Source organism: Pagrus pagrus (genome assembly GCF_965226575.1).
Source record: "Pagrus pagrus genome assembly, chromosome: 3".
NCBI lineage: Eukaryota > Metazoa > Chordata > Actinopteri > Spariformes > Sparidae > Pagrus > Pagrus pagrus.
This window is the reverse complement of record NC_140187.1, coordinates 8,390,047-8,404,783: the sequence shown is the minus strand read 5'-3', so window position 1 is coordinate 8,404,783 and position 14,737 is coordinate 8,390,047. Positions and strand designations below refer to the sequence as shown.

At 42.1% G+C, this 14,737-nt stretch overlaps 1 protein-coding gene across 4 annotated transcripts in view; it reads left to right on the top strand.

The window, feature by feature from the left end:
* rap1gapb (RAP1 GTPase activating protein b) overlaps window positions 1-14,737 on the top strand; it is a 110,311-nt gene that overhangs the window by 28,185 nt on the left and 67,389 nt on the right. For 2 of the 4 annotated variants that reach the window (XM_084346171.1, XM_084346170.1), the window contains exon 1: window positions 12,102-12,237. The exons of 1 other annotated variant lie outside the window; for it this stretch is intronic. In XM_084346171.1, the coding sequence (XP_084202297.1) occupies window positions 12,194-12,237 (44 nt within the window). In that variant the 5' untranslated portion in view covers window positions 12,102-12,193. Of the gene's footprint in view, window positions 1-12,101; window positions 12,238-14,737 lie in introns of those variants that run through there. One more of the 4 variants, XM_084346172.1, reaches the window with a different exon arrangement.

Below are 14,737 nucleotides of genomic sequence, written 5' to 3'. Positions count from 1 at the left end.
AGAGCTGTTGAAAATAACAGTATGTGTCCTACCAAGCAAGTATGGATGAAACCATGTGAGCATACATGTTTAACCTGAAGTGCTTAAAGGAGCATTATGTAAGATTTTTGTTATCAAAACATTTAAAAATGACTAAAATTTGTAACAGAATGTGAAAAAATATCAGTTTTGAGGTTGTGATGTTAAAGTCATTGTGTTGCCAGGATATCTATAGAAGTTAGCATGCTAACCAGCTACCCACTAGCCACTTCGTACATTAAGATGCGATAGTTCAATAGTAAACAACACCAACAGAGTTATCTAGTATGACCACTAGCAACATGGTTAACTGAGTGTGCTAGCTAACGGCAGCTACAGTTAGCAGCAGTTAGGGATTGTACTGATGTCATGCTGCCCTCTATTTGTTTAGTGTCACAAGAGGACTTTTGTTGTGAATTGGCGCTTTACAAATAAAGATTGATTGATTGACTGAGATGGCCAATTCTTGCATATTGCTCCTTTAATAGCAAACTGACACAGACATACATCTCAGCTCACTTGTGTATTGATTCTCTGAGGGAAGCACTTAAGCCACCATGTGCGTTCGTCTGCTGCTGTAACATTAATGTCCTTGCTTGTGTCTCGAATCACTTCCACGCATTGAGCTTCTTTGATCAAACTGGTAAATTGCTGCCTTAAGATGCTTCTCTTTCATTCAGGGCCCCGTTCACCGAGGATACAATGACTTTCTCCTCCGCTCGTCTTTGATGCGACCTTGTGTCGCCAGTCATACATCATTCCAAAACACAGACGTCCTGATTAGGCTTTGGTTCCAGTCTGAAAGGTGGGATAGAGCGGGGGGAGGGGTTCATTCCTGACTTGAATACTGCTTATAAGAAATGTAAAATGACCCAGAGCACTGCCACTCCTCTTCCTCTCTCTACATACACTCCAAGCATTGAAAGGATTTCTAGAATCAGTGCTGCAGAGTTTTTTCGGAACAGAAACTGATAAAGCAGCCTCAAGGGGAAGATTGGACTTGAGTGATGTTAAGAGCTAAAATATTGTATATTGCTTTATCATTCAGGGTCCAGATGGATGTTATTTATAACAGCTTGCCCTAGGCTGCCTGTTGTTAGACATTTCTGAGCAATGCAACCTGGTGTGAGTGCTGCAGTTTGATAAGGATGATATTTCCCCCTTATTTATCGAGTTAAATCAAATTTCCTTGTGCAATAGATTTTGTGTTCAACATTTGTACCACGCTGGAACAAATAGATTCACATCATGCTCTGCTGTTTTCCCTTTCCAAATATAAAGTAGATCTGACATTTGAAGCCTTTTTTTATTGATCCACAATATTTTTCTATCATCCTTTTTGGGGCTGTTGTCGTTCTGTGGAAATGAATTCAGTGATATTTTTATGATCCTGTCAGAGCAGCTCTTGTGATGCTTGTTTGGTTTTACAAACCTCTAGATGATAAAACGTTGTCCCAGAGAGCGCGTCACACCAAGTCGTCCCCTCGCAGGAGCGAGCTTAGCAGTTCCCAGCTGGAGTCTGGGGGCTCTCAAAGGGTCGAAGCCACAGCAGGGATTGGACAGTGCCAGCGCTGTCAGATCTGGTGAAATGCCACAGTGGGAACAAAGGCAAATTAAAGAGCTTTTTTGCCCTTTGATGCTGCAACTGAAGTCGAGGGTTATTGCCAAGAGCTGTGGAGCGGTGTGAACACGGAGATCACACCGCACAGTGGGACTCTGTGCTACGAATCACATTGCCTCACCTTGAGAAGCTGTTTCACTCCGGCCTGTCTCATGACTGGAATTTTTGGAAATACTGTGGCGTGGAAAAAAGTAAAAACATTCACTCTTTATCAGTGTTTCCCACACATAGACTTTACGTGGGCTGCCCAAGTATATTTGGTGACCCAGTTCAGCATTTTCACTTTTATTTATTTTTATCCGTCCAGCAGTAAGACGCCTCCACAATCCATGAACTAATGGACTCCTGGCAATGAAAGCTGAAGTATGTTTCCAAACTTTAAAAGTGATTCAGAAGAAGAGTCAAAAAGTTTCATTCTCAGGTGGTCAAACAGAGGCACTTTGTTTTGGTTGTGCAGGTGGTCGCTACCTGCCCAGAATCAAACAGCACACAAAGTTAGCAACTAGCCAAGATTGCCCTGATAACTGAAGAGGTGATAATATGTGAAAGATGTGCTTACAGCTTTTTTCACGCCGTTCGGAGAGGGGGAAAACAGCAAAGTTATTGTTTAAGAAGTTTAGCAAATACATATTTAAAACAGGCTTTTGGGAAGGTTAAAGTCGCATCTTTGTTTAATAGAAAGAGCTAATACTTGTGATATCTCCTTTGAATCTGAAACTGACTGACTCAAGGTCACATCATTGGAAACAACCGTGCCTGGAAAGAATCCACTGAGCTCAAGTTTATTCGACATGATTTAAATGAAGGGATGTTGCCATGCCTAGTTCACAATCTCAAACTTATTCAATAAATTCCCTTCTAACTAAATTTCCATCATTTACAAAACAAAATGGAGCAACTGTCTTCTCTTGAATTGTAGTATGTATGAATCAAAAACGCTAAATAACCTGGATTTAAATGATTATCACTCATTGTAGCTTTGGCATTACATCACATGAAAAGAACTCTTGAGGTTTTGTGCATTTATTGCTATTTTCCTTTAATTTATTGTGACACATTTCCTAATTAGATTAGATTAACTCTATTGTCCATCTCAGTGGACATTTTTTTAGCTTCTTCCCGCACTGCACACCATTAAAACATACAGAAATACAACATACAAATGGAAATGGGCAGGTAGCAGCAAATAGGTTGTATAGATACACCAGAGAGCATCTAGGAAACTATGAGTCTTGACTAGATTTAACAATAAAGGTCAGTGGATTTAAATAAAGCTGCTCAATGCAATATATGTTAGCAATGAAAGATTCACCTAATGTCAGCAGGATTAAGTGGATCTGTTAGCAGAACTTTCTACTGCTACTGTCCGTGGTGCTGAAAGTTCAATATCTCTTGAGCAAAGCAGAGACGAGCATAAAAAAAATGACTGTTGTTTCCACCGGATGCTATACTTCACTTTTATGTTAGTGTTAACTTCCCTGAGGATAAAACCAACAGAACAAAGAAACAAACAAAGAAAGAAACTCTTCTGATAAATAGTTTTCCAAAAGTAAAAGTACTGGATATGTTCCGAGTTTTTCAAGTCAACTAACTCAAATGGCAGTATATTGAAAGAGTAATGGTTGCTGTTACAGTTTTTATTCCTCTTCTCCTCGCTGACCCCAAGGTGATTTCTTTCTAAGTGACTCCAATAGAGGAGAGCAGGGACGACCTCAACAGTCCACATTCTGTATAAAAAAAAGCAATCTAAAGCTAACAGCCTGAGATTAGTCGTATCAAGTGAATATCTTCTAGAGTTAAAGTCTTTTCACTGCCGTGTCTAGGATCACTTTGGTGCCAGTATAGAGAGGAGGAACATTAAGCTCGAGTCATATTTCTCTATTTATCAAATAATCATCTGGGCAAAAAAACCTCAGAAAATAGTAAAAATAAAGTTTAAACAGACCAGTTTAACCACAGAAGTAAAACAGAAGCAGACAATCCTCATATTGAAGAACATGGGCTTCTTTTGCTTTTTTAAAAGTTCATTAGGTATCAATTTATTTTATTTCATTCAATTTATGTCAGTTGACTCATCAGTGAATCCACTAATCGTTTCAACCCGAGGCATGTGAATGTTAGTATTAAAGGATAAGTTCACCCCTATATGTAAATTCAGACATTATCTACCGATGCTCATGCCGATGGAAAGTCGGGTGAACTTCCTTAGTCCACAAAACAAAAGCAGCACAACACCTCTGCAGCATTCTCAACTGAAGTAGATGGGGACTTGTACTGATATGTGGCAAAACAGCTGAATGATAAAACATTACATAAACATCTGGAGTAATCCAAGTCTCCAGAAGCCCCGAGATCCCAAATTGAAATGAAAATGTTTTATTTTCGACGTGCGTTTGAGCTCATGCACCCACTTCAGACGGGGTGCAAGCTAATGTTTTAACTTAACAGCTACAGAGAAGATTTCAGCTTAAAAAACAAGGGGAAATAACGTCTTTTCAACTCTATTTGGGATCTTGGTTCTTCCAGAGACTTTGATGACACTGAAAGAGCTGAATGGAAGCATGTTATTATTATTTTTTTCAGTTATTTATTAACGTTTTTAAAACAAGTTTTGCTGTGAAGCTTCACAAATGTGCTGTGGACTACGAAACTACACCAGATTTTGGGGGTGAGTAACTTAGATAATGACTGAATTTTTATCATATCACTGATAAAAATCTGACTACATAATTGAACCTGTCTGGAAAGAATTAGCACACAGTATTTACATGCTAGTTCTGCTATATTAAAGGCGTAAAAAATGCTTTTTCTTGCTTCTATATTTAGGAAACTCTGCCACGATACGACTGCACAACCTGACATTCCCTGTTACTCTTTTTAAATGTCATTTTACTGCAAAGTGACAGGTAATTTGCATAGTACAGGTCCCCAATTAAGACTTACAGCCACAGATGCCAAGAAGAAAGGAAACAAGCGAAAAACCTCTTCTCTGCATCTCTTTTATATTCACTGCCACATCTCAGCTGTAAACACAAGCTTCTTGAAGTGTAAGAACTTTAAGTGTGATGACATGCCGAGGAGGAGGAGGGCAGCGCAGGTCAGGATGAGGTTGCTGACAGTGGACAGGCCCTGAGGTCTGAATGAATGATTATTTTGATGAGGCTGCATGATTAGAAATCTCTCCCCGCCTCCTCTCGGTCCCTATCTCGCCTTCTCATGTGGATAAATCAAAGTCGGCCCCTAACTGGGCCTCTGCTGCTCCCCTATCTGCAAAGTCATTATTCCAAGGATGCCGTCCACGGGGGTTTCTCTCCTCCTGCCTCCACTCAGTAGTTGTTGCGGGAAAAATAAGCTTGGTTGCTTTTTATTTGTTCTAATGGGCCTGTGCTCCTGCTTCTCACCCCAGAGAGCGAGTCACGCGTCCTGCTGGGGCTTTTCAGTGGGCTCTTGTGCTTGTTGCGCTGCTGTAAATCGCCACGCTGTGCCCTCGCTCTACATCGCTCGAGGGGCTCGTTCGCAGCTTCTCCCACTCTGTTGGTGTGATTTGTGTCTTCGTATTCCTTCTCTGTCTCCTCTCCAACACGCTACTCACGCCTGTAAATGGCTGTATAAAGACAGATAAAGTAGAAACAAAGGCGACCGGGTCCTGTCACGCTTAATCATCCTATATATACATCCACACCCTGTCGCCCATTTCAGACACACTTTCTTTTCTCCCTATCTCCCTCTCTTTTTTTATCCCGTGTCACCCCCACCTCCCTCCTCCTCCTCCTCTGTTATCATGGCCTGGAGAAGAGTTGTGAAATTCATGACATTCAGATCTAGAGGGGCTGGGTGATGGAGGACAAGAATAGTCTCTTGAGTTCCTGCTGGAATCAGTCTGTCTTTGATGAGCGAGTTATACAATGTCAGCACCCCCGATAATCTCGCTCCCGCAATTTGCGGCAGAGAGAGAGAATCTCATTTGTTGCATTTGGTTACGGCACAGTGGCTGCCTCTGCGCCGTCTGTTTCTGCTCCATAACCCTAGAAATGTGGTGCCCAGTAGCGTGCGCGCAACCTGAGAGGGAATAATGGACACGGCGTCATGAAGATAACACGGGATAGGATCTTAATGCTCTGTTCGTGGCTTATTGTGTCTCCCTCCCCACTTCTGCTCACTTTTCTCACTGCTGTGAAAGTCATCATAGGCGGCACGCTCCGTTGCTTGAAAGGCGGCGGAGTCTATCTGCTTAAAATTCAAAGTTGTCTGTGTCAAACAGGGCTCTCAAACAGCCCCTGAGACACTCAGCAGCTCGAGAAGATGAAAAGTAGTTCCTCTGGCTAACAGCGAGGGGTAGTGTTGCTCCAAGACATCTTCATTATTCCCTTTGCGTTCCTCTTTTTCCTCTCTCTCTCTCCATTCTTACATAAATCCCAGAAAATAAGTGAAGTGGAAGGAGTGGTGAATATTTTTGTGCGATTTCTGCATTGGAAATTTGGAGAGCGCTCCCCAACAGCTAATCAATGAGTCATTACTCGAGCAGTTAACTTCCTGCTAACGATTTTGCGAGCCGTTAGCGCAGCACCTCAGAGAAATCTCACTTTTTAAAAGACGGTGCTGTTCGAGCCAAAGCAAAAGTGCATGTTATCCCGCGGAAAAGTCCGACAAAAAGGACATGAAAGTGTGATTGTGGGCATGTCAGGCCGCTGAGGCAGAGCCTGTTGTCCTTGCCATCTTGTCAGGGGTGTAGTTGTGCAGACAACTGGTGAATATTTAATGTGTCGCCGTCCGGCTCTGCTGTCCCCACAGGGAAGGGACTGTACTGTCACTGTATAATAGCTCATTAGCCCTGAAGACAAACTTGAGGAGAGCCGTTGCTGCACTTGTAGGTTTGCTGACTGTTGGCACCTTAAGAGAGTGCTGATGAGAGGACGGCTGGCTGTATAGAAGAAGCTGTCTGTTCAGCTTCTGTTTGGCCTTTTCAGGTAGTGAAGCAGAGCAGAAATCTATAAGTGCAGAGAGCTTCAATGAGCTTCCTGTGTTTTTTGTTTGTATCGTCCTGCCTTTGTCAGATACAAACTATTGTAGAGGAGAAAATCAATGCCAATTTCCTTCAACCCATTACGCCACTAATTAAGTTCCTTCCTATACAGTGTTTCTTTTAGCAAATCTGTTCATGCCAGTCTTTTGTCTTTCTCAGATTTTCTCTAGATGAATATTTTCAAGCCGCGACACAAACACACACGTCTTTTGTCTGCAAACTTCTGTACAATTGTGCGTAATCAATGAAGAACTGCAACTTTAATGCGACCTCCCACTGAAAAACTAAATTAGGGGCAGTCCACCTTGATAGTGGAAGCATTAGAAAACTGCCTCTCTGCACGAAAATGGCAACTCCCCAGGAGCAAACAAACGCTCGATCATTTTCTCTGCAAGACATACACCTCTAATCCCGCCATCTTTCTCAGCGACCTGTTGAGGCTTTGTGCTGCAGATCTTCTCAAATCAGGGCTGCGACTGCCATCTTATGTAATTATTCAGAAAGTGGCAGGTGATATAAGTTTTTCTTCTTCCTCCTGCTGCGGTTTGGTTCGTGGAATGTATACAACTATTTGAATGTATGAATGAATGAATGAAGTAGTTTGTCTTGATTGAAGCAACTGCAGTCAAACGTCACACAGGTACGATGTGGTACTATAATCTATTTAAAAAATTCTCTATAAGTACGATGCCTCATGCATCTTGCTTCGTCCCCACCCGCTATAACTCCGGGCCTCCCCTAGGGGGCACGCCTCTCGCTTTGAGAACCAGAGGTTTATGCAAATACTTTTCACTCTCCATATTCTTTCTTTCACACCAAGAAAGACAAACGATAGCGCTGTGAGCACCCACACCGATGAACAATAATGTTGGCATCTTAGGAAAATGGATATTGATGACCTCTAACTTGTGCAGAAAAAACAAACAACCAGAAAAAAATCCCAGGAGGACATGAAAACTTCCACAGATGAGAGGAGATAGGAGAGGAAAACACTGCTGCAAGAGTCGTTGTCTTCTGAGGATGAATGTGCCTCATACTCTTCATCAGTAAGGCCCATCAGCGCCGAAGAACGATGGCGGTATGTCTCAGGTATAAACATTTATTAGGGTTTTAAGTTGTATAAACAACGACTGAGTTCTCTACATCCCATCAGTGAGCTTTCATAAGAAATTGTTACAGCGATCATTCTTGGATGCATAGCCGTTTACTCTGAGGGTGATTTGTTATCCAAGTATTTATCTACCACTGTGACAGCATTATTTCAGAGCGGAGTGAACCCCATCTCACAGAGGGCAGCCTCCCGTCGCTGCCTCCCTCCTCCCGTCGCCAGTCGAGTCCTCAAAGTCAAGGCTGACCTGCTTTGGAGGAGCCGGCCCGCCACATCTCCCAAATGAAACCTGCAGGCGTAGACTAATTACACCAAAATGCCCTTTCCCTTTCACCTGCCTCACACAAATCACTCTGGGTAAATAGCTTTTTTTTTTTTTTCTCTCTCACTATCCACATCCTCTCGAAGGACATCTTTTGAGGGACGCGATAGCAAAGGCTACGGTGAAAAGAGCTGTTGAAACCACATTACTGTAGCGACAATAACAAGTTTGTCAGCGGGAGCGCGGTTCTGGAGAATCATTCTGTCAGAGACATTTCAGTGTCGCTGTCGGCCGAGGAACCGGGGCGGACTGACTGGAATAGAGGAGCTGCCGTTTGTGCACACTTTTGTCTAAATATAAAAGAGATCCGACTGGAGGAGGATGCATATTTTTGCCTGCGGTCTGTACTGTTAAAGTCCTGCTTTTCCAGCAAGATACATCTGCATACAAAGCTGGCAGATAAAATGACCGTCAAGGCGTAAAATAAGGAGACGCTCCACCTTGAAAACAAACAAATAAGAGGCTGAAAACACCTCAGCTGTGAAGGGATTGTTAGTGGCTGCTGCGTTCAGGCCCTGAGGTCATGACCCAAATATATCAGATACTACAATATTATATGTTAACGTATGTTGCTTGTTTTCTGCGGCGCTGCCACTTCATCTTACTGTAACATTCTAGGTCCCAAACCAGCGATTTAAGTCCCCTTTCACTAGCAGTGATTGATTGTTTTTATTTTAGAGACAGAAAAGTCAAGCAGGACAATCCGTATCAATATCAGTCAGTAAAGGAGCTGGAGGACCTTGGTGGGGACACTGTGAATGACACATTCCTGCGTCCTCTCCTCTAAACATCTGATTTGATTTATAGCACACGTCTGGCCACAGTCCAGTCAGACCTAATAGAATCACTAAAGGTCGACTGGGGGAGTCGTCAGAGCACCCCGACATTAGCACCGGGGACAAGAAGACAATCAATGCTCTTGAGCCGGACAGGGCAGGGAAGGATATACCGTCTCATCATAGCAAAAAAACTTAATAATAAAGACAGATAAATTGTATATCGGAGAGGCAGGGGGGAGACGGCAGCCAGAGGCAGAGGGAGGACATGAAAGGAGAAAAGAGCAGAGGGGACGGCGGCGAGGGAGAGTTGAAATGAAGAGGAAAGAAAATGGGAAGAGACAAGACGGAGGAGACGTGAGATCGTCCTCTGTTTGACCATAAGCAGACATGTGCTCTGCTAGCAGATCAACAGAGATATCACTTTCCACACAGCCTGATGTAGGTGGCACTTTGACAAGTCTCCCCCTTTGATTTACCGGGGAAGTTCAAGAAAAGTGTGATCACAGCAAAAACCCTTGAATGGCGGTTAGAGAGCCGGAATTGCCGGGTTGAAACAGGTCAAGTACCGCGAGAGACTCGCGAACATCAGATAATTCGGCTCGACCTCCGTTCGGTCAAAATCCCCGGCAGTGGGAGTTTTCATCTGATGTGAACCAGGTACTTTGACAGGAAAATTAGAGACTATCCAATGCAGCAGGTCTATTTGAGGACTGATACACTCTGTTTGGTTTCAAATCTTCAGGTTCAAAACTTCGACTCTAACTACAGTCGCTTGAAACAGAGAAAAAAAAAGGTGTGCCAAATTAGTGTCTGATGTGAGCTGGCATGGCACCTTGGCATTGCAGCTCCGGCACAATCCAAACTTTCTGCCAGACCACTGAAGGGTAGAGGAGCAAATACATCACTGCTGAACATGGGCAGCGTTCCACTTCATATCTACACAGGTAGAGACCGCTGCCTCCATCATATCATACTCTCATTAACAGTCCTTATCGGTTCATTTTCATTGTTAAATATATGCTTTTATAAACATTTTTGATGATAAAAAATAATAAAAATTCAGAACAGGAATGGAGTTTAATGTTTTAAATACTCCTATATTGTTTTCAGAGCAGGAACAGGAATGGTTTCAGCAGCAAAGTCATTATAAACTCAGTAATATCTCACTGAAACAACCTTAAAAATGCCAATAAAATAAATAATCCTGACATCAAAATACTGAGTGAGGTTTAGAAAGACTGAAGTACACAGACATCAGTCTGCTGAGGTGATTCACTGCCTGCAGGTAAAGCTGGTAGAGGGAGGAGGAGATGGTCGGTCTCAACCAGCAGCTAAGCTTACCATAAATTTCCGGATTTAAAGATACAGCTACGTGGCAAATTAAGCTAAACAGTCAGTCCACATACAGACAACTTTAATTTCAGTGTGTTAGTAGCTTGTCTGCAGCAGTTGACTGTTGGCCAAGCTACCACTCTGTACTTGGGTGAAAACACAAAGGCGGTGGATGACTTTATGCTTGTTGAACTGGTGTATTTGCCTATTTACTCAAAGGTTTTCCACCTAATCCCAGAGAACATCAAGTCTCTCCTGTGGTGTGATTAACATATTTTGATGCAGACACACTTTGCTTTTCAAAATGTCCATATTCTCTGGGCAAAATGATGAAGCTGCTTTGTCATCGGTCCATGTTGCATGTGCTTAAGAAAAGCATCATCCTACGCCTGCTCAGTTCGGGCTGTAGCCGATAAGAGCCGCAAAAGGATTATTTTTATTATTGACCCAAAACCCAATGACTTGGCAAATTGTTACATTTGAGAAGCTGGAACCACGAAATGTTTGAGATTTTAGGTTGAAAAATGATTGAAACAAAGAAACAGTTGTCAAACTAGTTGCGATTTTCCTTTGATCGACTGTTTAATCGACTTATCGTTGGAAGACTATTGTCGATATTTGTTTTCAAAGCCCTCAGATCCGCCGATAATCCCTACTTTGATGTTGAATTTTCAAATTGCATATACTCAAATGCACAGCTGCCACTATAAATCAATTACTTTACCATTTAAAAGGCAATGAGCAGCGACAGTATTTTGATGGTTGATGAATTGTTTTAGTCGGTAAAAATCCCAGTTTCTCAAATGTGCTGGTTTTATATTTTTCATTATTTATAATAGCAAGCAAAATTTCCTTGAGTTTGAGAAATCAAACAAGCTATTTGAATACCTCACCTTGGTCTGTGGGAAATTTAAACATTTTTCACTATTAGTTTTAATAGACAAAACGATTGCTGGAGAAAATATTTGGCAGATGAGTCAATGAAGAAAATATTTCAATCAGGAGCGTAAAGATAATGTTTGTTACAGCAGATAAAATGTGTCTTGTCAGAAAGTCTTTGGTGTTTAGACCGTACAGGGAGATTTTGTGATTGGAATGAATGAAAAATCCCCCCATGGAGATGATGATGATGGGGAACAGCGGCATGACTGAACTAAAGGCAGGGAGTTAATCATATTTAAAAGATAGTGGCAAGATGATAGGCTTACAATGTAGGTGCGTCGCTGTGCTACTGGACAGATGTGACCAGCTGATATCTCAATTAAAGTTCTCAAATAATAAGTGCAGACGTTGTGAGTGAGCATGCTCCAGAAGAGTGACAAGACAAGATGTTATGAGAAATAAACTGAAGGCCTAAGCAGGAAAAGTCAGTCGGTAGCAATTTATAAAACACTATCAACAAAAGTCCAAAGAAGAAAATAAATAATTTATCGCCCTAGCCTTTAAGTATCTGCATCTTATTCCCACAAGACCCATTCTGAGAAAAGAGCTTCTGTAATTCCCATCATGATAATTGCTGGTATAGGGAGTAAGTTGCCTTTTCATAGGGAACAGGTAGGAAATGAAAGTATTTTGTGGCCTCTTCCTGCTTCAAATGAGAGCGACTTAGTCGTACAGAGCCCTGAGAATCGGTCCTGTTTGTTTCCAGGACAACAGGACAGCCGGACGCACCTTCCTCTTAATCTGGCAGAGATAGGAGCTACTTAGTGGAAGAGCACAGAGGAGACGAGAAGAGGGAGGGCAGTGATGTGTACACACATAAAATACCCTCAGACAGGACACGCACACACACACACACACACACACACGATGAGGGCTGAGACAAGGAGGGAGGAGAGAGGAAGAGTTAGAGGTGTTGAAAGAGGAGGAGAGGCATGAACAGAGATAGTGAAAAGGAAGAAGGCATGGCTGTTATTCTTTAGCCTCATGTTGTGAACTGATATCCGATATCCTGCGCTCACCTGGGAAGCGAGACCAGCCGTCCAGCAGGATGCCTCAGAGGAAAAGGAGTTTCACATTTGGAGCTTATGGAGGGTAAGATAATAAAGGTGTGAGTGCAGACCGATTTTAGAGTTTGTGCTGTGTGTGTGTGCGTGGCAGTGCTAGTGTACCTGTTGCATCTCGTTACCAACCAACCTGAGAGGAGTGGTGAGAGGAAGGTGCGAGACTCCGACTCCTGCACCTGCTCAACAACTGCAGCACTAGATGACTGTGACACGGTCGTTGACTGTCAGCACCGCGCGCTCCTAGTTTACAGCTTTAACCATTAACAGTGAACAGCTGCTGAGATGCTAACATAATGAGATCAGGGAGATGAGATTGCCAGTTGTCCGTCTCCGTCACGGTGACCTGTTCCAGCTTGTCTTTTGTGTTTTCTTAAAGACTATGCAGAAGTTGCTGGTGAGACTGTTTGACTACTGAAAGGAAAAACATTAATCATCAAAAGTTCTGTTAAACCGCACGCAGTTAGAGAGAATAATTCACTCATTAGTGGTAAACAACATCCAAAAAATTATCAAGACATGAGGGGACTTTTTCATTACCTCTGGTGTGTGTGGTCTCTTTATGGGAAAACAAACACATTAAAAACAAAGCAGCGGTCGTTCGTCATCATCAAAAGTGGTGCGTCATCTCAGAAAGACAATTAAATGTTGGAAATAGTGAGTTATTGGAAGATAACAGACGCAATTAAAGACTTATTAAGGTTGTGCATTTCACTGTGAGGAAAGTCAAAGCAAAACCGTGAGCTGGATCTTTACTTTGGCGGCGGTGAAAAAGTTCCCAAAACGGCCATTGCAGCAGTCTGGTTTGGTTTGGGTCGACATGTCAGTCATTTTAAACTGTAGCTTTCCAGAGATATTCAGTGTGTCAAAGTACGACAGTTTTGTCACCGTTTGGGTTTTTAGTTTTGTGGTTTCCTGTTTTATGTTGAAAGTTTATCCTCATTTGTCACGTTTTACTTTCCACTTCCTGTCTTTGTCTGTTTTCCCGCCCTTTTTCTGTTAACAACTGTGTGTCATCAATTCATCACTCCCTGTGTATGTAAGCCTGTGATGTTCACTTTTTGTGAACCTTCCTACCGCTGTGTGTGTCTTGCTTTTGGGTCCTTTTTGTGTAAACTGACAATTCTGATGTAGTGTATGACACGAGGTTGGTAGTAACACATTTCTCGACATAGTTAATGTAATAATTCCACTGGAAACCTTTCAGTAATGCATTAATATTACTTATTTACGGTTCTAAGTGATACATTGCTCCAACACTTTACCCCCAACACTACTGGGAGCTGGGGATGGATGGTTAAGAGGGTCTATTTAGAGTCTATTCAACACTGGGTCCAGGCAGCTAAACTACTTGGTTAGGTTTTGGAAAAGCTCACGGCTTGAGACACAAACAGTCTCCTGGGTCTGAGTGTAAGTGTTTGTTGAACCATCCACTCCGTCTGCCTCCCTTTCACCACCTGGCTTCTTCCTTTGCAGCCATTTACTACGACCGTTGGAGGCTACCTCATAACAATAAACGTATATTTGAGTCGTGATAAGCTGCTTGCACAGACGACCTATGTTATTGTTTTTCCGATGAGGACGGTATGGAAGCCAAGAACGGCCGTGCTTGCAAACGTTCTTTTTTTTGTTTATTATTTCAATATCTCAAGATAAGAAAGCTCATTTTCTCATGAGAACCGGCACATTTTTCTTGTTATATTGAGGAAACAAAGCAGTTTTCTGAAGATAAGAAGATCATTTATCATGAGGAAACTACTTCTCTTCTTCAGGATTAATGACTGAATAGTAAATCAAGGCATAATGTTGTTCTGTTTGCAGCAGTTGCTCGCTTGTACTTACCTCAAACTGTAAGTAATAAGAGGAAATACGCTTTTGCTTTCTCAGGTTAAACAACTTTGACGTTATCTCGAGGGAACAAAATGATAATTGCAAGCGCGGCCGACATCTCATAAATTACCTGTTACTGCATCAGCAGGGGGATGTAACATGGGGCTGTCGATGAATATTTTTTATTTGATTATATAAGGGTAAAAAAAAACACAGAAAAACGATTATGAAAATTATTATTGTGAATAAAAGGCAGCACTACTGCAGCAAGAGAGAGAGAGAGAGTGGTCTGTAGTCTTCAAATTATGTTTAATGGTAGAGGACATTATTTTATTTGTCTATTTTTAAAGGACAAGCTCATGTTGAAGTAAATATACCCGTACAAGAAGTCATGTCTCTGTATCGGTTTGCCCTCTTATGTACATGATGTTGCAAAAATAGGTATTCTAGTGGTTCAAACCTGTATGTTTCTGTTTTAACGGGAATAATTGAACGTCATTTGTGTCTAATTCTGACAGCCCCGGTGTAAAAGAGGTTTCTATAGTCACGGCCTTGTCAGAATCATACATTTGAGGATTTTGTGGCCGTCAGATTGTGAATCTCTCAGATATGAAAACACTTTGGTTTGTGAGCAGCGAGCCTCTCAGCCAGAATTAGAATTCATGAGGCGGTGAAATTACTTTTTACGACTTTGTTTCTGC